This window comes from Mycteria americana, chromosome 18, assembly GCF_035582795.1.
Source record: "Mycteria americana isolate JAX WOST 10 ecotype Jacksonville Zoo and Gardens chromosome 18, USCA_MyAme_1.0, whole genome shotgun sequence".
NCBI lineage: Eukaryota > Metazoa > Chordata > Aves > Ciconiiformes > Ciconiidae > Mycteria > Mycteria americana.
Window position 1 is genome coordinate 7,750,808 of NC_134382.1, and position 23,608 is coordinate 7,774,415.

The 23,608-nt window shown below is 55.5% G+C and overlaps 1 protein-coding gene across 1 annotated transcript in view; it reads left to right on the top strand.

Moving 5' to 3' along the window:
- The first annotated feature begins 3,768 nt into the window (after positions 1–3,768).
- LOC142418506 (tyrosine-protein phosphatase non-receptor type 11-like) overlaps positions 3,769–23,608 on the top strand; it is a 61,529-nt gene continuing 41,689 nt past the window's right edge. Inside the window, exon 1 of the mRNA XM_075520427.1 lies at positions 3,769–4,161. Coding sequence (XP_075376542.1) covers positions 4,148–4,161 — 14 coding nt within the window. The 5' untranslated portion in view covers positions 3,769–4,147. The remainder of the gene's footprint in view (positions 4,162–23,608) is intronic.

The window sequence follows — 23,608 nt, forward strand, 5'->3', positions numbered from 1 at the left end:
TTTTTACTACAGGCTGGAAAAACCCATTGTGAGGGGAAAGAGGAAGGAAAGAAGGACAGGAGCCACACTGGGGGCACGCTTGGGCAGGCAGCAAGCATGACTCAGGGGAATGACCTGGCCACACTTTCTGGCAGCCCTTGCTCCGCGAGCAGCCTGCTCAGCGCTCTCGGGAACACGCCGCCTGTGCATCGAGCCCGACTGCCCAGTCTGCTTTCACTGGGAGCAAAGGCAATCGGGCGATACCGTCAAGAAGGAGAGGGCGGCTGGGGTTGGATGATCTTACCCATCCGCAGCGTGCTCTGGCACCCCTAGCCCCTGGGAGCAGCTAACCCCGACAGCCAGTTGTGAGCCTCTCCCGTGCCCAGGAGCTCCAGTCCGGGGCTAAAAGCAGCTTACTCCGTTCTTCTTAAGCCACCGAGCTGAGGCTTCAGCAGGATGGTGGGGGAGCCGATGGGGGGACCCGGGGGAAGCGAAGGGCAGTGGGCTGTGTTGCTTTGGCGATCGTGTGAATGGTCTCACAGGGCTGTCCCATGGGATCTCGATCTGGTGTATCGCCTTTTACAGTTGCCCGCTTCCTGAGTGCTCAGCTGGTTTGTCTGAAGTCAGAGACCCATCAGCTTGCTTGTTCCTGAGGTTGCTGCTGCTAGCCAGGCTGGTGGGGGCGAGTCCAGCCCGAAATCTCTGCTGAGTGTTATTTGTGGCCCACATCCCTTTCCCCTGTAGCCCGGGGTAGTGGCTGTTAATAGATCTGGACTCCTCGGCTCCGTGGCTGCTCGGCCTCATTTTGCAGCGCGTGTGGTGGGGAGCAAGAGCCGTGGATTTCCTTCCCTGCTCTGCTGCTGACGCAGCCTGTGCCTCGGGCTGGTCGCTTCCACTCCCTGCGCTGCGCTCTCCTCGCCTGCCAAAGCAGCGCAATGATCCATTACCCCGCTCTGTAACGTACCTCTGTGCCTCTGGCAGGGCAAACCTGATTATTCAGAGAGAAAAGGGGCTGTAATGGTTGCAAGTAGACAACTTGGCCCGTGAACATGGTCCTTCTGGCTCTTCATCAAAGGAGCCAGTCACGGGGTCCACAGTTCAGGGCTACGTAGATGCCCTGAATTTAAGGGTTTATGGAGCTCTTGCAGCTGTGGCTGAGAGTGCAAACATCTTCCCAGTGCTGCTGGGCTGCCTGAGCTGCCATCTCGCAGGTGGATGTAACATGAGGTTCCTGGCCCCATGCAGACCTGAGGGAACGGGACTAGTCTACAGTGTCTGGCCAAAGTGCACCTGGGGGAATTCCCTTCCGTCAGGCTGGAATCCCAGTCGCTTCCTCTGCATTCCCAGCACCAGCTGTTGGAGAGCTGTGTGATGTGGCTGTGTCCCCGCACCCAGCTAGCCCTTTCCAGCCTGCAAACAGAAGAGCACGCGTGTGAATCTGTGCTTATATCAACGGAGAGCTCAGGAGGAAATTGTAAGTGACTTGGAGTAGCACTGGGTGCTCCTCGGGATGACTGACGCAGCTGACATGGGATCTTTATAGCTGTCCTCCCTGCAGACATTAAAGGCACCTGGGAGTGTTGTTCCCAGAACTAAACATCTTCGGAGACGCTCCCTGAGGAGAGTCTGGTGTCTTAGCCCAGAGATCAGCCTGGACACAAAGGTTCTGATGAGCTTTCTCCTGAGTCTCCTGTCCTGTGCGACTGCTTCTCCCCTCCAGCAGTGGCCAACATTTTGGTGGTACGTCAACCCTGTTCTCACTGGGGACCTTCTGCCCTGTCCCCTGGGAATTCTCCAGCCCAGGCACACGCTCTGTAATTGCAAGACAAACATTATACCCCCCCCCCCCAGGAGTGTTCTCACTTTTCTTCGCTGCTAGACATGCTGCCAGTATTGTCCTGGCTATTAGCACGTGCCATTCCCAGCCGCTCTCCCACCCCTGTAGATATTCCCCGGAGAACATATAGATTGAGCTAAAAACGTGCTCTCTGCCTGCGGAACTGCCTGAGGAAATGCCTCAGGGCCGGGGCAGAAATACAGGACTCCAGAGCTCCCGAGTAGGGTGCCGAGACCCGCTTTCTCCTGCTCCCTGGGCCAGCTATGCCAGGCGCACAGGAGCCCGGCTGCTCCCCATTCCTGGGGCACGCAGCAGAGCGGGTGCCTCCAGCAACCACCCGGCAGCCTGAAACACCTCTCCTTGCTGGGGGAAGCGTAGCAGGGTAGAGCCCGGCCACCGTTAAACCTCTCCCAGCCAGCCACCGGCTGCGACCGAGCAGGTTAGAGAGCAGATGGGGTCACACAGACATGTAGCACGTCCACTAGTGCCGCGGTGCGTTCCTATCGCAGCAGGTCCCCTGAGGGACCGGCACCATCCCAACACCGACCAAATGGGATGTTCTGGCTGCAGAGAGCTCCCAGGCCAGAGTCTGGATTTCTCTGCCGGGTATTTCCATGGGATCAAAGAATTCCCATGGACAGGAGACAGGACGGCTAAGATCTCACAGGCGGGGACCATTTTCACCAGTTATCTGCATCCCAGTTGCATAGTCTAGAAACCAGGATCTTACAAGAAGTGGGGAGATCTGTTCCAGGGGTTTCCTTTTGATTTTTTTTTAACCAAGAAGCTGAAGAGCAGTCCCTCCCTGACCATGAGCATTGCCCTGAGAAGGGGTCTTGTTCCCCCCCGCCGTATGAGACAGGCACACACAGAAGTCACAGTTTGGTCTCTCACAATGAAGTCTCAGTGCTATGAAAGAAGGTCCCAGTAACTAAGAGCCTCGACAGCAGGGGAAATGAGGAAGGAGAGGACAGGGGTCATTGTTATCAGGGTTGCTATTTGGCCGCTGTGGTCCTTGTTGCCCCGTGAGCAATCCAGTGGCATGCAGGAAAGCTATGCAACCCGCCAGTCCTCCTCGCTGAGAAATGAGCTGGCTCCTGCTGCCAGCTCTCTGGGTATTCCCCGAATAGACATGGAATTCGCTGAGTCTTATTATAGTTATAAAACTGCTATTTTTGCCACTACGGGTAGACTGGGGGGGGGGGGGGCTTGCTGGCTGTATCCTGGCTTTTTCTCTCTCTTGGACAGCTGGCTTTGTTTTCTCACCCAGCATTCATGAAAGGTGCCAGATTCAGGGCATTTCTTTGGGTTAATTTCTGTCTTTTATGTGAAGCAACATATATTTGACGTGAGTTTGTTAAAGGGCTCTCCGTTTACACTTCAGATGGCGAAATGTGCTCTATTTGTATGAAGTGTATAACATGCCTATAGCACACCTGACCCCAGCTTACCCCAGTGGAAGATTTGGGTATCACCACCCCTGTCTCACCCTAGACTTTGGGATGACAGCGGGGCACCCACTCTGGGGACACGGTGCCCTCCCGGCTCCAAAGCGGCCCCTGAGCTGGGGGTGTTTAGGGATAACAGCAAACGTGGCTGAGCCTTGCTCAGTGTCCGGTGGCTTGCTCGGTTCTCTGGGTAGCGTGGCTCTCAAGCCTTTGGGAACTCAACACCAAAATCTAGACCTTCAGTGGTGTTCGGGTACCGCGTGCCATCTGAAATTGCTGCTGGTGTGAAACCTCACAAGCTGGCAAGACTCGGGTACCGCGGAGCTGCCTAGCGAGGAGCATGGATGCGCCACGCACGGAGAGCACGCTTGCCAGCCTGGAGAGCCAAGGAGCGCTGGCAGCAGGAGGGGAAGGGCTCCAGGCTGGAGGGAAGAGGGGAGGCTGCGCGCTGCTCGCTCGGGCCCGGTGCTGTGCCCGTCAGCCCAGTGCCTTGTGTGCGGCCCTCGAACGGGCGGAGCCGGGGGCTCTGCGAGCCGCCCTCCAGAGCAGGCAGCACGGACGCTGCCGTCCCGCCCGGGCGGCTCACCCGGGCCAGGGGGAGCCGCGGGCCGGGGCCGCCGGGGGCGGGGGCGCGGAGCCCCGGGCGCTCCCGGGAGCCGGGCGGGAGCCGGGCGGGAGCCGGGCCGGGGGCGGCGGGGCGCTGCCTCCCCGGTGCGGCCGCTCGGGCGGCCGGGCGGGGCGGAGGGCGGGGATTCCCCCGCGTCACAGGGAGGGGTTTCCCCGCCGGCCCGTGGCCCAGCCGCCCCGCCGGGGCGCGGCGGTGCGGGCAGTCGGCGCGGGGCCGGGGCCGGGGCCGCTGCGCTGCGCGGAGCTCCGCGGAGCCATGACCTCCCGCAGGTAAGGGCCGAGCGCCGACCCGACCCGACCCGCCCGGACCCGACCCGCGGCGAGCGGCTCCCCGCGGCTCGGCTGGGGCACCCGCGGTACCGGACACCGCCTCCTCCTCCGGCTCCGGCTCCGGCTCCGGCTCGGACCTGCCCCCTTCCCCCGCGGCAGGAGCGGCGGGGCCGGGGCTGCGCTGGCCCGGCCGTGCCCGGGGGCGGGGGGGGGGGATGTGCCGGCAGCGGGCGGGCCGGGTTCGGGGCCAGGTTCCGCTGGAGCTGCAGCCTGCGCCCCTGCCCGGGCACCTGCTGGAGCCCTGGCCCTAGCCCCTGGCCCTAGCCCCTGGCCCACAGCCTGCTTCGGGTCGCCCCTTTTCCCCTTTGCTCTCCGTGCCTGCGGGAGAAGGCTGCAGCCTTAAAGCATCACGTCTTAGCAGGCTCTGTAACCTGTGCTAGAGATGCTGAAGAGGGGACGCCAAAATGGGACCAAGCTTTAAAACTTGCTTGAAATATCTTTGTGGGCTGCGAGCTGAAAAAAAGATACTTTGGTGCATCTGGTGTGGTGTTGGTGCCTCCCCCAGCTTCTTCCGAAGAAGCTGTTTCAAAGCTTCAGTCTCTTTTTCTCAGTGGCGGCGGGAGCCTGCGTGACTTGGGGACATCGTCCCTTCGCTGTTCCTCCTCCTCTGCTATGGCTTCGAAAGGGGTAGATAGCCGTCCAGTGGATGGCCTCTTTCTGTGCCTGTTCGGCAGCCAGCTCCAAGCACCGGGTCGCATGCACGGCTCCCATGTGCTGCAGTGCAGGGACCCTCTTAATAGCTGGTTTGGGGGTTCTTCATTCTTGTCTGTCCTTTCAGACAGCCTTAAGGTGACCTGAAAAAGCGTTTGTTGCTATTAGAAGTCAAGTGTGTTTTGAAAAACCCTGAGGAGGGTGGTGGCTGGGGAGCAGCCGTACAGCTGACGGTCACTTCAAGCTGAGAAATGGGATCGGTTACAGGACAGGGAGTGCTTGTTTGGTGTTGGTACAGGACCGAACACGGGCAGGTCATGAGTGGGGTTTCCGCAACCATCTCTTGAACACGTAATAACTCCACGCACATTCCTGCAACGCCAGGATTCAGGGGCTTGGTTTTTTGGGGTCTCTCCTTGCCATCCAGCGCTGGCTGTCTCTCCTGTACGAGTGCTGAGCTGAGTTTTGTGAGTGTCTGGTTCAAAACTTGCAGAAGAAGTTTAGGAAGAGACAGCGTTCATCTGGGCGGTGCCCCGTTAAGTTACGAAACACGCTTGCTGATGGGTGATGGAGTATAAAGCAGAGGGCTGGGACTTGGGGCCCCTGGATTTCATTCTCGGCTCTGGTAGTACTCTCTGTGCCCGTAGGCAAGTCAATATTAGTCTACACTGCCTATACCTTGCCAGCTCCACCCTGTCGGGCAGTTAGCTAGGGCAGCAGACTGCTAGAGACAGCAAAATGGTGGTAATGGTGCTGCCAGCTCAGCCCTTGCAGGAGTCCGGAGAAGCCTGGCTAGCCAGTAGCACTGCTGCTGAGAAGGGTCAGAGCTGCGTGGATTGGCTTTTGTACTGGGGGTTGATTGCTCCCAGCATCAGTTGCCCCCATCCTTTCCACCTGTGCAATGCATTTGCTGCTCCTGGTTCTGTAACACCGCTCGGGTCCTTTTTCCCCGCGTTGTGGCAAGACTGGCTCGGCCCCAGCCTTTCTTCTCTTGCCTAGCAACGTGTAGGGTGCCTACCAGATTTGGATGGCATCTTTCTCTTCTGCCTGAACCCTGGCCGATGCTGTTCTCCCTCTGGCTCAAAGCGTGGCCTGGTTCTGCCCAGGTGGATCTACTGAGATCGTGACCTGCGCTGGTGGAGTGTGGAGAGGCTCAGGCAGTCCCTCAGGAGGGATGGTCACTGCAAGGCCCAACTGAAATACTAAATAGGGGATCCTTTGCGTACTGTCAGCATTGTAGCTGCATCCTTTCTTGCAGGGATTGCATGGGAACCCTTGGAATTAAGGGCACTTTGGCATTAACAGGCTTACAGGCTGACTTACAAAGGTGGTGTGGAGCTGCTGGAAGCCAGTGCACGGTTGGCCTGCTGTGCTGAAAGAGGGCACTGCGAAGCGGGGAATCTGTGAGGAAGTGATTTCTCAGGAGCTCCATCCCAGCCGAGGCGCTGGTTCCTCTCTTCAGGGACCACCTCTGAGGCTGGGTATTCGCTTTGCGTCAGTGGGCTGCGGTGGGGCTGTCACCGGTTGAAAATCCCGGGAGCTGGTGTGGATACAAGCGTGACTGTGGACTGTCACTCAGGTTTGGAGCGTGCGTGACCTGCCGTGACTGTCCCCCTGCCGCGGCACTGTCCCGTAGCTGCAAGGTAGGATGCTCTGGTGGATGCAGTCGAGCTCTCAAGAGGATCTGCTGGGACTGAAGGATGCTGCGTTTCTTTCTGCCCTGGCACAGGGGCAAGGTAATACGGATGTCTGAATCGGGGGAATGGCTCCGGGAGCAGGCGTGGTGGGCCGCAAGCCTGTAGTGAGAGCGACGTATCTCATCACCCAAGGGTTATCTTTCGCCCTGCCTGCTCTTCCTGGGCTGTGTGACTCTACCGGTGTGAGAGCTGCTGGGATAAGCACGTGCCTCTTAACAAGTGATGCTCTCTAGGAGAGGCTCGTGGGAAGCACAGGCTTATATGAGCGCTGGGACCAGTAACTGAAGCGGAGTGTTGGGCACTGCTTAGTGCCTCTCCTGCTCCCTGCACGGGAGTGTATCTGTGGGGGGACTGGGAGGAGATGGGGTGACTCTAGCTGGGAGGAACAGCTTTACCCTAGGACACCTGGGGTACTTGTGTGTGCTAATTCTTTTCAAAGGCGGCACATAGAAAGGGAAATAAACCTCTTTCTGGGTGTTTGACTTCTTTGGTAAGCTCTCCTAGTGGCCGTGCCGTGTTGTGGGGAGAGGTATCAAGGACTGGCGGATGCCGGTCACCATGCTTATGGTCTTCGGAAAGGGGTCCAGCCTGGAAAGCAGTGGCCGTGTGTCAGTGCGGGGGGGTGCGCACGTGTGTGACACGAGGGAGAATCAAACCCTGTTGTAGAAATAAAACCAATTTGTTGCCGTCAGCCTAAACCACAAAGCTGGTGCAAATATTGAGCTCCGAGCTGCTACCAGGGCCCGATTGTGTGATTTCTTAAAAACAGCTTGTTGAAAGAATGAGCGTTTCTTTCCTTCTCCCAGCTTTACTGGCATGTGACCTCTCAGCTGCAGGAAAGGTTTGGAGGTCAGGGACGTACCACCCCCCAGCAAGGACAGAGAAATCGCGGTTCTTCTGCAGCGGCGAGAGCCCAGGAATCCAAGAGTGACTGCTGCCCCTCCTCTGCTTCAGCGCTTGCCTCTGCTCGGGTGCGATTAGAGGCCTCTTGCTGTGACGTAGAGATCTTGGTGGATAAACCTCACGTTCCCCATTGCGGACGAGTGGCTTGCAGATCCCAAATGCCCTGTTTCTTTGCCTAGAAAAGAGTTGCACAGTGTCTGGAGCACTTGGTAGGTGGCAGCTGGCTTGTGCATTGCCCTTGTCTGCAGGGCAGGCTTTTTCTTTACAGACGGGTTTCCTGGGATGCTATGGCTGGGAGGAAGGGAGAGTCTGGAGGAAATGAGTAAATGCCAGCTTCTGGAGCCTGATTCTCTCCAAAGCAAGGGTTGCCCCAGTTCTGCAGGATTCAGTGCTGAGCAGTACCGTCACAGAATTAGTGCCTGCGTGTGATAGACCTTGTTCCTCTCTGCACCGCGCTTCTGGTGCTTTGAGTATCGCTACCACCGGTAAAGCCGGTCCCAGCGCGGAGTAGACAGTTACTCTTCGTTCCTTCCTGCGCGCGTATGAGAGAAGCCTTCCTTCTTGGTTCCGAGGCCGTGGTAGCGGTGAAACAGTGCCGTCGGCTCCAGGGCCATAACGGGCCCGTGCGTGTTAGCCAGCAGCGGTGATTGTGCGAAACCCCCTTTGGCTGCTGATCTCCCTGCCCTCCAAGTGGGCCGGGGAGATGGTGCCTTGCAGCTCGCAGGAGCCCGGCTGGATTGCACACCTCCCGTCCCGGGGAGTTAAACACGTAGCGTGGCAGGCAGCTTACAGCACCGTAAGCGTGAAACTGCCCCTGGAAAGGAACGCCGAGACGGAAGGGACCAAGTTTCCAGTTTTCAGGGCAATGCATGAGCTGGCTAATGGTGTTGGGGGGATTGGTACTCTGGTGAAAGGCTTCCATTTCTGGAGCAGACCCGACAAAGAGCTGCTGAGTGGTATCCCATATCCAGAGCTGAGTACGTTTGTTTGACAACTTTTTCCCTGCATTCAGATGAATCTTTTTAAAATCTAGTTTACTGCTTAGCTGAATTACTTTATCCACAATGATTTTATGGCACATTGTGGGTGGTTCCCTTTGAAGTCTTGGATCGCTTGTAATTACAAGCATAAGCAGGGCTGCTGCAGCCACCAGGGTGGGAAGCAGTGGCTGCTCCGGCATGGCTGATAAATTGGGATTGGCCAAAGTCCCGCGTATGCTTTCTCCAAGATGGTTCACCACGCTTCTGCAGGCCACGTAGCTGCACATCTGAGGCATCAAATGCACGCAGATGGATCCCGAAACCTTGCTTGCAGTCCCACCTTGAGCATCTGCTGCAGTGCCAGGCAACGCAGTGCCAGCCCCTGAGCAGCTGAGCAGCCTGTGGTCCCAGCTTTCCCACTGCCTTTACCAGTCAGAAAACACACGCTTCCTGCGCTGAATCCAAATGTAAATATTAACCTGAAGTATTTGCAATAGCTGCTTACTTTGGCAACTTGGGTGGTGGTGGGGATGTGGTAATTTCTGGTCCGGGAAGCAAAACCAGGTCAGTGTTTTGGCATCTTGGATACTCATCAACAACACATCGTGGGCAGAGCTTAGGGCAACGGTGGCAGGAACCAGGGTGATTGCAGATCTTGCTGGCGGGAGCGTGCTCAAGCCCACGGCTGCTGTGTCTCTGAAGCGCAGACCCCGAGTGGTAAGCTCAGAAACATCCTCCGGCAATTTTCTGCGAGCTGTTCATTCCCACCTCTTCAGGCGGTGCTTCAGCACTGGGCCCGGGAGCTGACTTGTGCTCAGCTCCGGCACGAAAAGGGTCAGTCGGCCTGGGCAGCCAGAGGCAGGTCACAGCAGCAGCTTGAATTCACACCCTGGTTTCCTTTGCCGTGGCTTGCTCACATAAACAGGCTTCACGAGACCTTCCCAGCGAGGCAGCCGGTGCCTTTTGCTTCCCTCCTTTGCCGTTGCTGCACCTGAATCTCCGCTCGGATTTTCCCTGGTTTTCTCTGCCTGGCCAGGCTGTATGAAGATGTCTTTGGACACAGGCTCTGTTAGCAGCAGCACGGGAGAATCAAAGCTCAAAGGCTTTAGTGCAAATGTTGTGCTGAGACTGTCTATACGTGCTCTGCCTGGACGGGCGGGGAGGTGAGAGATGGGAAATGCAGTGAAAGGAGCAGACATGCTTTTTCACCAGGCTTTACTATGGTAAATGAGGACGAGAACATTGGCAGCAACTTAAATTACACTTCAATTCCAAGCCCCCAGCCTACTGTTTATTTCCAGATAGGGTGAGCTCCTTACTGCAGGCCATGAAATGCATAAACAGGCTGTTCTCTCCCCTTTTCTGGTGATGGAATGAGAATGGTTAATGGCCTCGCTCAAAGAGAGAAAACTAGCCTTGCCTAGAAGAGGATTTTGGATCAGGCCCTGGGTGATTTTTCCAGTATCCTATGGTTTCCCCCAAGGCAGAGTGAGCTGCTCTCGTTATGGTCCCAAGACAAATGAAGCACGCTCGGCCCTGGAACACATTTCTCGGATGCAGCTGTATCTCTTTTGCGGGCTGCCAAGGAAAATTCCTCGCCGTCTGCAGGGGCAGGGTAAGGCAAAGAGCACCGAAGAGGAAGCCAGTCTTCCAGCTCATACTGCCAAAGCTATATTGAGGGCGAGTTTCCTTTGTGGCTGGGTGGTACCGGAGCTGCTCGCTGCTGCTTCCAGCAGGGTTTAAATTAATCGGGTTTCTAGGAGATGGTTCTTCTCAGGAGCCTCGGAGGCACCTGAATGAATGAATCGGAGCTTTGTGCTCCAGCGAAGCGGCGGAGCTCTGCCAGCAGAGCAGCAATAGCCAGCTGGACTCTCCCAGGTGTCCGGGTGCGGGTTTTGCTCGGCACGGAGCTGCGTGACCGCTGCCGGCGAGCCAGCGGGCGTGGGGAAGGCTGCTCCCAGTGCCCCCAGCACCTGAGCTGCCCCCCCAGTGAGAGCCTTCCCCCCCCCAAGGACAGCTCCGCCGGCCGAGGCATGCGGTGGGGGCCCAGCAGAAGCGTGCCCGTGGCTCTGCGGCTGCCGCTCCTCGGAAAGGGGAACAGAGCTCGGTGCCTCTGGCACCGCCACAGAAAACCTGGCTCGCGCGGCAGCCCCAAAGCCCGGCTGGAGATGCTTCTTCATGTGCGAAATGGTGGGCATCGGCTTTTCCCTCTGCTCAGCAAGGCAAACCCTGCTCTCACGGAGCTTTCCCAGAGGCTGGCTTTTCATGTCGACCGCTACATGCTGGATCTCTCGCTGACTCCGTTTAAGGCAGCTGGAGGGAGAGTTTGTGCTCTGTAATGGGGGCTTTGACGTATTCTTCAATTTGAAAAGGACCGGCCTAGCCAAAGGGCTCCTTTATCCCCGGTGCCAGTCGCTCCAGGAGCAAACCAGCAGCCCGGTCCCTCTTAAGGAGGGTCCTATGCGTGGGAAACGCGGAGCTGAGAGCTTTTCTGTTCCCAGCTGGGTCGCTGATTTAGTACCCATCGCCATAGTGTCTTTGTGGTGTTCCCCCTCCCAGCCTTGCAGTGTAGATGCCATTTGATTCCCAAATGGCTCGCTAAAAACTTATTTCCCAAATGCTGACATTTGGGTTTCCATCCCTGCCCTGAGGGACGAACAGAGCTAATACCTATTTCCAAGCTAAAAACGGGCCCACGCCCTCTGGGGTGTGCGTGTGGGTGGGAGAAGTAGTCCTAAGGCTGCGGTTCTTTAAGCATTGATTAATGTTTTTTTCGGCAGTAGGAATGGGTTTATTCTGTTGCTTTTTCACTGCCTTGACCAAAAGCAGTGGCTTGGGCAGGGCTGCACTTGCTACCTTATGAGTGGTGGGCAGGGATGGAAAGCGGCTCCTGCAGTCCAATTGCGCGTTCCAGGAAACGTGCGTAGGATGGGGCCTAATCACATCATGGAGCCGGTCTGTTTGCAGGCTTCCTGCATGAGTCTGAAGGGAAGAAGGAAATTCTTTGCATTAAACCAAGCTGGAAATCAGGAACTGTGTGCTTCCTGTATATGCGGGGTTTTTTTTTGTTTTTTTTTTCTGCAAATAGCTCATGCTGGTGCTTGTATCAATGGTGCTCTCCGAAGACCTCTGCCTGCTTGCAGTGGCTGAGGGACATGCTTGGAAGAGATGTAGGCTTCAGCATCTCCTCCTGGGCTTTCTGAGCTGCTGCTCTCCTGCAGCAGATGCCGTGGCTGTCACGGGTGTCCCAGGCAGGTCCCACGTGGAAAGGATGTTGCTGTGATCCAGCTGCAGTAGAAGCATCGGTCGGGTAGTCTGGGCACGCGTGACTGTGAGTGTCAGGCTTTGGGGCCTCGGGAGGACCGGGGGCTCTACCTTGCAGCCCCCCTTGGCTCTGTGCTGGAGGAGATTTTCTGCGTCAAGCCCCAGACATTTCCATGTGGACAAGATGAGCCTCGTCCTCTGCTGCATCTTCTTTGAAACGCCCTTGTGGTTGTTAACGATGGGATGGTCCCAGTGTCTCCGTACCGCAGCCCCAGCCCTTCTGCTCTGCTCTGGCTGGCTGGCCCCTCGATCTGCCCTGCAGAACGGGCTGCGGGGCCTCCAGGGACCCCTGTCTGGGAGACAGATGAGCTCTGTTCTGGCCCCATCACCGGGGCAGTGAGCAGGAGCCCTAAGAAGTGCCTCAAGGAGAAGGCCGCCTGGTCCAGCCGTGGCTGCTGGCACCCATGCCGTGGCTGCTGGCACCCATGCCGTGCCTGCTGACACCCATGCCGTGCCTGCTGGAAAGAGTGTGCATGCCCAGGGCAAATCACAGCAGCATTCCCTGCAGCCATCCTCATGAGGGCTTAGGGCCGGGGAAGCCTCTCACAGCAAGGAGTGATTAAGTTTATCTTGCTTGTTGCAGCTTCCTGGTGTCGAAAGAAGCACTGGGGGAGGAGAGTTTTCTAGCTGGGCTGGTGTTCACTGCAACTGTCCTGATTACGTTATCAGGTGAAGAGCCTGTCTCCTAGCAAGTATCTACTCAAGGTTTCCTGTGCACAAAGCTGGTGGGGGTGGTTCCCAGCCTGTACTTGCTGTGGCTGGTGTCTCTTGATCTTCCCAAGGAAGACGCGAGCACAGATGTGGGACCGCTTGCTGACCGGGGAGAAGAGGCACCAACAGCAGGGCGAGGCACGTGCCAAATGCAGGCAGCGACAGCGTGCACCTCCACACGGTCCCTCGTGCACAGAGACGGGGTTGCTGTGCAGGTTGCCAGCATCTTTGGCAGTGCCATGCTGAGGCAGGCTGAGTTCTGGGTTTCCTCCTACAGTCCAGGCAATCTTCGTGCCTTGGCATTGCCTTTTGTATTATCTGGGGGAGAAGATACCTGTGCTGCTGATGCACAAGGGCCTTGCGTGCAACCCCATCCTTTCCTTTTTCCTATCCAGCTGAGCAAGAACCTGCCTGTGGCCTTAGGATAATAAGGTCTGGAAATTCCTCCCATTCCCAATGTACAGTCATTAGATTTATCTGGACGGTGCATGACTCTGTTTAGCTGTCCGCTAATCTCCTGTGGGTGCTACGAAAGAGATTTTTTTTTCACTTAAATAAATTTCAGGCTAGCAATAGCCCGCACCAGAACAGCTAGATAGGGAGAAGCTTCTCCTTGTGAGCAGCTGTGGTGAGCAGATGCTAAACAAGAAATCTGCCGCTCCGTACTGGGGTGGAGGAGAGCTACGTGCGAGGGCAGAACCAGCCGCCCGCAGTCGGCAGGAGGAGGGAGGCTGTCCTCCATCTGCTGGGGGGAGTCAGCTGGGCCAGAGAGCCCTTCTCTGCACCCGGCCGTGCTCCTCCATCCCGCTGGGCTGCAGCTTGCTTCCACACTGGGCAGCTCCCTAGCTCTGTCCCTGTGCGTCAAAACTGCGAACAGGGCTGCAAACTGCATTCGCATCTGCGGTGCCTAAGGGAATGTGGCTTCCCCCCCCCCCCAACCGATATGTTTTGAAAGTTCCCTTTTTGGTCAGGCTGAAGGTACCAGTTAGCTTTCAAGGGAACTGTCTCTCCCCAGCTATTTTAACCCAGCCGGGGGAGAGAGGAGCTGATGGAGGGCAGCCTGCGCAGCACCAAGGAGATGGTTCCTTTGCCCCCCTTGCCCCGCGCTCCCTCCAGGGTGGCACAGCCGTGCCAGCCAGCGTCTCTGCTCCCCCTTCCCACCCTGCTTGGAAAATCCCCTTTCTTCTTCCTCGCCTTCTGGGGTGCCGCTCGCCTCTGCCGGAGCGTGAGCTAATGAGGGCAGCAGGGTCGAGCAGCTCGGGCTCTCCGTCTGGCGTGACACTGAGATGGGTTTGAGGAGATGGGCGCTGCGGGTGCCAAGAGGGTGTAAAAAGGTTGACAAAACAATGGTGAAAGACCTGCCTTAAAGATACGAACAGGACACAGGCAAGAGATTGGAACATGCAACTTCCCCCCCCCCCGCCCCGGCTCCAACGAGCTTTTGATGTATTTTTAAAAACGGAGTGATTCCAGTTGGATAAACTGGGGGAAGACCTGCTCGCGGTGACGGGAGCGTAAGCGATTGGCAGTGCCACCAGCCGTTGCGCTGGGGCTCTCTGCTCGGTGCTACCTCCAGGGTAGCCGTGAGGTTACTCGCAGGCTAGGACTTCGTTAGCTCCTCCAGCCACGGCTCGCCGCGGCTTGCCATTCCCCTCCGCAGCCCGGCACGCTGGGCGCGTGTGGCAGAGGGAAACGGACAGCTTGAACAGTCTCGGGAGCTGGGGTGACTATGAATACTTGACATAGGCAGAGGAGAGCCCATCCCTCGGGACGTGTTGTTTGGCCTTGGGGATTTCAAGAGGGTGGGAAAGTGACAAAGATTTAATTCCAAAACAACCAAAAAATCCCCCTTCACACCCTTGAGCAGCATCCCTACCATGTAAGGTAGTTGCCAGGGCTATATTTGTCCTTGGCTTGTTTTTGGGGGTAGTTTGTTTGTTTGTTTGTTTGTTTGTTCCCACCCTCCCCTTCCTCCCACCCTCCTGAAATATTCCCATCAGTCTCCTCTCGAAGAAGTGTAACAAGCCCTGCCACTGATTAAATTCTAAATATAGCCGTGGTATTTTTGTTTCTCTCCAATTCTTCATGATGTATCTAGGTAAAAAATAGCCTTGGCGACTCTTCAAAGGGGACGTGGGCCTGCTATGGGCTATATTTTTGTCTTGTCACCCTGCCCGGGTCCGAAATAAACCTCCCCATTTTTAATTAGCTCGTCGGGTTATATAATCCTGAAAGCTGAGGATTTCTGGGCTCAGCGAGAACGCACGTGATGCTGGGGGCTCGGGCAGATCAGGGCAGGCGAAGGCGGCGTGTCAGAGTTGGGGCGACACAGCAGGAATCTCCTCTCCTCCTCCTGGCCCTGCTGCCAAGTGGGAGGGAGCCCGGGGAAGCCAAGATGCTGTAGCATGAGGCCACCCGTCTGGTCCCTCTCATCCCAGGCTCTGCTCTTGCCTTTCTTCTTTATTGCCTTATTTATTTATTTATTTCGTTGCGGTACTTGGAGAGGAACCTGCTGAAGGAGGAAGGGCCTGCTTCATGGTGAAAGCTCCTGGGCTCCTTGGCTGGCTGTGTTGCCTTGGGGGCTGGTTTTGGGTTTCCTCTGCTCCTGGGAGAATGGCTCAGGGTTTGTCTGCCCTTGGCATCATCCTAACAAGAAGTCGTTTTACTCCTGCCTGAGTGGAGCACATTTGTTTTCCCATGGCCCAGGTCTGAATGCTTAAGCGTTATCCTACTCCCATCATCCAACATGATGATTTATCCGGGGAACTACAGGCCTGTCAGCCTGACCTCGGTACCGGGGAAGCTGATGGAGCAGATCATCCTGAGTGCCATCACATGGCATGTAGAGGATAACCAAGGGATCAAGCCCAGCCAGCATGGGTTCAGGAAAGGCAGGCCCTGCTTGACCAACCTGATCTCCTTCTATGACCAGGTGACCCGCCTAGTGGATGAGGGAAAGGCTGTGGATGTTGTCTACCTACACTTCAGTAAAGCCTTTGACACGGTTTCCCACAGCATTCTCCTGAAGAAACTGGCTGCTCAAGGCTTGGATGGGTGTACTCTTCTCTGGGTAAAGAACGGGCTGGATGGCTGGGCCCAAAGAGCGGTGGTGAATGGAGTTGACTCCAGTTGGCGGCCGGTCACAAGCGGTGTCCCCAGGGCTCTGTGTTGGGGCCAGTTCTGTTTAATATCTTTATTGATGATCTGGACGAGGGGATCAAGGGCACCCTCAGTCAGTTTGCAGATGACACCAAGTTGGGCGGGAGGGTTGACCTGATTGAGGGCAGGAAGGCTCTGCAGAGGGACCTGGGCAGGCTGGATGGATGGGCTGGGGCCAATTGTGTGAGGTTCAACAAGGCTCAGTGCTGGGTCCTGCACTTGGGCCACAGCAACCCCATGGCAACGCTACAGGCTTGGGGAAGAGTGGCTGGAAAGGACCCCGGCAGAGAAGGACCTGGGGCAGTTGGTCAACAGGCGGCTGAAGATGAGCCAGCAGTGTGCCCAGGTGGCCAAGAAAGCCAATGGCATCCTGGCTTGTATCAGAAATAGCGTGGCCAGCAGGAGTAGGGCAGTGATCGTCCCCTGTACTGGGCACTGGTGAGGCCGCACCTCGAATGCTGTGTTCAGTGCTGGGCCCCTCACTCCAATGGAGACATTGAGGGGCTGGAGCGTGTCCAGAGAAGGGCAACGGAGCTGGGGAAGGGTCTGGAGCACAAGGCTGATGGGGAGCGGCTGAGGGACCTGGGGTTGTTCAGCCTGGAGAAAAGGAGGCTGAGGGGAGACCTCATCGCTCTCTACAACTGCCTGAAAGGAGGCTGTAGAGAGGTGGGGTTGGTCTCTTCTCCCAGGTCACAAGTGATGGGACGAGAGGAAATGGCCTCAAGTTGCACCAGGGGAGGTTTAGACTGGACATTAGGAAATTTTACTTCACTGAGAGGGTTATCAAGCATTGGAACAGGCTGCCCAGGGCAGGGGTTGAGTCCCCATCCCTGGAGGTATTTAAAAGCCATTTGGGTGAGGTGCTTAGGGACATGGTGTAGTGGTGGGCTTGGCAGTGCTAGGTTTACGGTTGGACTCTTTGACCTTAAAGGTCTTTTCCGACCTATACGATTCTGTGATTCTGTGAAAGGTGGGAGCCAAATGATTCCCTCTCCCTGATGCTGTCAGGTGCTGGACTGTGCAGAGCCTCTGGCCCTACCACTGCTGCTTTACTTGCTCGCAAAAGGTTTCTCTGGAGTGCCTGCCTGAGCACTGCTGCTGTAGAATTGGCCATCCTTGTGGTTTGCACGTGGGAGCCTGACTGACTCTTCAGGTTCTCATACTCACAGTGACCCTGGTGATCCAACGTGGGGGTGATCCCCTCACACGGGCATTCAGCAGCCTTCTGCTCTTTCAAAGTGCTTCCCTGCACTTGCCAAAGTGGCTCATCCCAAGCTTCTCTTCAACCTCTTCGGACAGATAGCCCAGAAGATGAGCAGGCCACGCAAGGGAGCAGCGCACGTTTGCTCTACACAGCTTTGAAAACTTTCTAACCACCAGATGGAGCAAAGGAACTTAAAACAACCATGCCTGGCACTTTGGCCAGGGGCTGCCACTGGGCACTGAGGTGTAACCACTGCCCTGTGGGCAGCTGCTGGACCTGCACCTTGCCAGGCTTTGTGTTGGCTTCCTTCTCTCTAGCCTTTCCCTGGAAAGCAGGGCTCAGGATTGTCCCAGGGGCTTGATGGCATCCCCCTTGGCAAGATGGCAGGTAGGTGCAGCTGCACGTGCGTTGCAAGCCTGTTTCTTGCCCTTTGGTCGTAACCTGCCGTACAGATTGCAGTTCCCTGGCACGTCTTTAGTCAGGACTTACTCCAACCAGTGCAAGGGAAGGACGTGCTGCAATAGCAATGCCTGTTTGCTCTCTGAGTTGAACCAACCCACCGCCCGCTGTCTTCTGTGTCTCAGACCAGAGTTTCAGTCCTGCTCTGGGGAGGGCTGGCGGGCAGGGGTGTCGGTATTCGTTGCTGCTGCAGCTTTAAAGCAGTGGAAACTTTCGGTGTTGTGATCTCGATGGTCAAAGCTCAGAGGAATTGCTGTACTCTGAGAAGTGCAATTTAGTGAGGAAGGCATAGTTTTGAAGTGTTTGAGTGGGTTGAAACCGGCAGGTTTTGGTGTCCCTCCTGACCTCTGGAAGAAAAGGGATGCAGTGCATCTCTGGGATTTGAACAGGCTTCTCCAAACATTAAACCTCTAGTTTGGTGTTTAGCAGAGCTGGGCATAAGCCACAGAATTAAGGGTCTTTGGACTAGTGCAAGCGAAAATGGGCTGGAATTTCCCGTGGCTGGTTTTTAGATGAGTGCCTCGGAGCAGGCAGCTGGTGGTCTAAGCCAAACAGAGGCGCAGGCTGCTTGCATATGGTCCCTCTTGTGTGATGAGCCATCCTGCAGACCATCAGCTCCCGCAGCAGGCGTGGTGACACCAGCCAGGGCAGTCTTCCCGCCTCTTGTCGCTCGTACTTCGTGCACGGGTGTTTGGGCAGTGACTCTATCTAATGTAAAGGCAGACAGCCATTTCTTCTCTCCTCTGTGGCTTATACAAATATTTATCCCAGAAGAAGGCTCTTGCCTCAGCTGCTGCAGGCTTACTTGGCTCATGGCAGAGGGTTCTGGCAAGCGTGTTGGGGGAGAAGGGAACACTGAACAGGTTTCTGCATGAAGGGGTGGCTAAAAAGCAGTGGAAAGCACGATACTGTCAGGTAGTGACTACGTGAGAAAGCTGAGATGTAGTTTGAACTCTGTGAAGAATCCTTACTGCAGCAATGAAGCGCGTTAATGAAGCGTAGAGGAAAGAGCTTGAGGAAAACAGCGTGGGATCTCACGCAAACAGCTGGCCCTAGCCCTAGCAATCTGGTTTCAAACGATAACTGTCCTGGGGGTTATATTTAAGCACAGCATCTTGAAGGCCCAATTAGATATTTTTCTCCAGTGCCGAGTAGACAGGAGACTTTTGACATCAGCGAGTCTGGGCGACGGTGAAGAAAGCAGAGGTGTCTCCTCGCTCAGCGTTCTCCTCCAAGCCCCGCAATGGATATCTGGCATGGTCACTGCCCACGCGCTGGTGGCAGGTTGGCTCGTTCAGCCCAGGAGCAATGGAGTGCAACGTGGAAGCTGCGGGGAGCAGGGGCTGCGTAGCAGCTCGCAATAGCTCCCAGCAGGCATGGAAGATGCACGTCTTCCACACATAGGCTTTGCTATCACGTACGCTGCTCACGGAGGAAGGGAATAAAAGTCTGGTCTCTGTATACGGGACTGACGCGGTTTGGACATTGCTGAATTTCCCGAGACGAAAGTTTTAGTCCCATGTTAGTTTGCTTCTAGTGCTGAGCTCCAAGGCCGTGATGACAGAAGAGCCCTGTGGGCGGTATATCTAAATACGTTAGGACGTACGTACTGTGGAAAGGGAAGACCCAGCTCCACAGAGGGCCAGCACTGTGTAACCTACTTTTTTTCCCCCTTTTTTGCTGTATCATTGCAGCTGTTATCTCTGGCATCTCTGATGTCCGGCCATCGGCGGGTAGTGCTGTCTGCCTATGTGAGCAGAGGAAAAGTGTATGATGAGTGTCAAGTAGGAAACTGGTGTATATTTTAAAGCGCAGGTTTGCACGGAAGTGCTGGCAGTAGACAAAGGAAAGTCCTGCTCTAGTTGTGAAATCGCTGATGCCCTTGATTGCTAGACGCCAGTTCAGCTCTTCCTTGGCAGAACATGGCTTGTTTTTCAGTGTTGCTTTCCTCCTTGGAATGATGAGATAGAGAGAGAGATGGGATGCGTTTTTATTCCTTGGATATTTTGTTGACTGTCTTCGGAAGAGTTTGCCTGTTGACTTTTAGGGTAATCGCAGTAGAAAATCTGTCTTCTGTTTGTATTCTAGGGATAAGAAGAGGGCTCAAGTGCCAGTTCCAAGCAATGCCCTTCGCAGAGACAGAAAATAAGCTTTTTGAGGCTTCATTGCTGTGTAGAGTCCTTCTTTTCCTGCTAGCGCAGCACTGGTTTCTATGAGAAGAGATGCAGAAATACCCCTGAAAAAGAGACCATGAGCCCTGCTGGATCTATAAGTACTGTGCAGGGTTGGCCATGAGCCATGGTTTAGGATTGCTTCCCCAGGACTTGCATATTACTAAAAACAACATCGCTGGGCTTAGGGAATGACCCGGCGAAATGGTGAAAGGATGAAAAAGCAGCGCCAGGAGCTCAGAGCCAGCACAGCCTCGCGCAGAATGGCCACGCTAAGCCTCTCTGGTGCTTTAAGTCCTTCTAGTGTCCATGGGAGCTTAAAAGCCTTCGCTAGCGTATGGACCAAGGGCAGGCAGCTGGCACGGGAGCAGCTGGTCCCCCGTCTGAGCACTCCCCGCCGGGACCAGCGATGAGCGATGAAATGGAGCGTGCATTTCAAGAGCAGTCAGTAGTGCGCGCGGGGCGGCATCTCTGGCTGGGCAGAGGTCCCTGTGCCATTTACCTGATCCCGCGTTGAGTAAGCAGAACCACGCGTGCACGTTCTCGGTGCAGACGGAGCGTCTGCCCAGGGAAAAGCAAGGAATTGCCCTTGTGCAAAATCAGCCCTGTGGGCCGTCCCTCGTGTTGAAAACTGCTTGGGTTTGTGTGCAGGCGAGGGAGGAAGCTGGGAAGTTGTCGGCCTGGCTGTTGCGGGTAGTTCTGATGCTCGTGGCTGAGTGAGCGTCTCCAATGCTCTTCTGTGGCACTTTCCCTGCGCACAGTAGCGCTTCTGTAGCACTCTTCCCTCCCGGCTCCAGCTGTGTAAAACTGGGATGTCGGCATACCTGCTGGAGATGGCTTCTGGTATTTCTTACTCTCTGACACCTCTGCAGTGTCTGATGCCTGTGTTCAAGACGGAGCAAAAAGTTGGAAGTTTCTGAATGCTGGAATCTCACCCAATCCGCTGAAAACCACGGCAGGAACATTGCTCCTTTGGGGTGCCGTTTGGTGACTGCTGTACAGGATGGCATATGTTCAGGATGGTGGCATTGTCATGGATGCTACGATGCCAGCAGGAGAAAGTCAGGATGACAGGTTCTGGCTGAACAGATGTCTCGTGGCAGTTAACCTAGGAAACACTGAAGCTCTGCCTCTAGGCTGGACACCTCCATTTTGACCATCAAAGCAGCAGGAACAGCAGATTGTGCAGAAGCGGTACTGACCTGAGCTGAGTGAAGGGAAGATGGAGGGCTGCTGTTGCCCTGCCACTGACCCCTTGCATGTCCTGGGGCAAAGCATTTCGTCCTTAGCACCTCACCTGACCGCAGTTCTGAGGTCCCCGCAGGAAGCGTCATTCCGAGGGCTGTTCCCACCAGCTGCATCAGGCACCCGGGGAGCAAATGGGGAAGCTTGGCACTACTGGAGGCTTGCCTGGATCGTCTCCATTAGCGGGAATTATGCCCCTGAGTTGCTCTGATTCTCCCTCTGGGGTTGTCAGCTTTGCCTGCTGACTTGGAAGTGAGCATCCTTCTCGAGCATGAGAGCTACTCTTCCTCCTTTCGCAGGGTGACAAGCCCAGCTCTTGCTCTACGAGCCACTCGGGTGGGGACAAACCCTAAAAGCGGACCAAGCTCTGTGCTGTTCACCTCCTGCTCCCCCTCTTTAGGACCAGCCGGGCTCTGCGGGGTCAGTCCCCAGTCCTGCCCAGCGTTTCCGAGCTCGCTGTGGCGAGACGGGGCTTCCAGAGTGCTCGGCTTTGCTCTGCGGTTGAGACTGTTGCTGATCTCTAATCTCCTCCGTGCCTCAGCTGCTCTGTTGGCACATTAAAGGCTAGCCACAAAGCAACCATAATTGTGCTAAGTGTCTGTGGGATAATGGACTAAATACTCAGGATTGCAGAGGCAGCCGCATTCCCAGCTATTTAATACCTTGACTGATGTATATTTAGTTGTTTGCCAGCCCGCAGGAGGACAGCCTTCGGAGCTCTTGTTTCTCCTGCTGTATGAAGCTGGTGACACAAGGATCTTAAGGAACTAGGCAGGAGTGAGCTGTTTGGCCAGTACAGGGCTGGAATGATCCCAAGTTTGCTAGGGCTGGGTGTTGTGGTCTTCTTCCCTAGCTTGCTGAGCCAAGAGAGGGAGGTCGGTGGCGATTTTGGGCTCTGTTTGGAAGAGTGGAGTTGTCCTCCCTCGCCGCAGCCTTTGGCTTCTTGCAGGACTGAGAACACAAGTTCTTTCTGCCCAGGGGTGGCCTGAGGAAAGGTCTGTGTGCCTCAAAGCTTGTCTGCGTTTTCCAATTATACCATCTGATCTAATAAAAGGTGTTATCTCTCCCTGTAAACCTTGCTACTCTCCATGTTAAACCCCGGACCTGGACACGTTGAGATGCCTGGGCCGTCTAACTTCAGGCACCTGTGCTGAGTGGCTGAGATGAGTGTCCCTGTCTAGTCAGGAGGGAGAATTGGGTTCTGTTCTGCACCACCCTGAGGACGTGACTGTTTCTCTCCATGCCTGAGTACGGGGACTGGACTCTTAACTTGGGTGCCTTACAGCTATGTGGTCTACACGCTCCTGTCAACCGTCCAGAAGAAGCTAGCTCCGAAGGGCTGCGTAGAAACGCTTCTGCCTGCGGTGCAGTTGTCTTTGGGGCCCAGCAGTACGTGCTGTTTAACACGGAGAGCAGGGCAGCGTGTTTCCCCAAAGAGCTCACAGGGCGGAGAGATAAGGTGCGCGAGTGAAGGGTTATGGTCTCCGCTTCGGAGGGCAGAGGAACCGTGTCGGAGCCAAACGAAGGGTCTGCTTTTTGAGCTGAAATTAGGAAACCCACAAAGCAAGCAGGGGTGCAAAGGTGTTTGTGACTATCTTGAAGGTTCGTCCTGAAGGAGCGTGGCAGTCCTGTCCCCGACAGGAGCGGAGCCCAGATCCGTGAGCTGGTGCTCTCCCCTCCCAGCCGCGCTGACGGCTGTTTCAGCAGAGTTAGACGGCCTGGAGCAGAAATCTCTCTTGCTGCTTTGCATGGAGGACCAAGTTTTCATAGGAAGTGCTGTTCAGATACAGCTCCATGGAACACAACTTTGCCCATTAGCCATTCTTTTTTTCTTTCTCTTTCTTTAGCTTTGGCTGCCCATAAACTGACAGACCGATGTCGTCACGTACCATGTGCACGTCGTGGTTACCCTCCCCAGTCCCCTTCTAAACACTCAATTCACAGCTGCTGGCTTTGTACCGATAAGAGAACGAGATGACTTCCTTTTCTTCTCTCCACCCCCACTCCCTTCCAGAATAAGCTGGGCTGTTTTTTGGTAAATAACTAGCTGTCACTTCTTCGCTTGAAACTTTCCAGGCTCCACCACCTTGGCCAACCCTCCTGAAGGATGCTGGAGGCTGGAACGTTCCTATCGGGCAGCAAACTGCCTTCCGCATCCTAGAGCAAGCTCTCCCCACCTCCCATATCCTACGAATCTTACTGCCTTTTGAGCTGTCCTGTGGTTTCTGTGGACTAACGAATCTCTCTGCATACTCTGCCGGGTCAGGAGCCTTGACCAGTTATGGTGAGGTAGGATATCTGTTCCATGTATGTCTAGCTTCTATTTTTAACAAAGCTGATATTTCTGAGCGGGAACAAAGCAAAGGGGAGAAGGCATGGAGATCATCTGTGTAGTTGAGATTGCACAGAAAGGTTCCACTTGTGCTATAGGAGGATGTGAGCTAAGAACAGTCATAGAGCACCTACGAAGGTGTGGGTGCTATTAGGGTGGGAATGGTGATTAACAGCGCTTGTTAGCCACAGACTAGCAAATTCTCTGCAGAAGTGCAAGATTCTCCAGTGGAAACTACCCTTCAGATGCCTCTGCAGCACATGGGTGATGGTAACTTTCTCCTTGTGCTGGCTTCAGCACTGGGAAACGGTGCGTTAGCAGTTTCGTTTATATGATTACTATGATTACAGTTAATATGATTACCGAAGAGGCTTTTGGTGCTGACTGCAGCCTGGGAGAGGCTATCCCTGCTGTGAGCAGTATGTTATTTTGCGATGTTACTAGATTTTTATCTTGTATTACCTTGTTAGCAATGCTCTGTTAATAGTTACTCGCTTACCTCTTCATTCGCCTTGCCGTGTCTCTAGCTGAGCACGCTTTCAGGCGCTGAT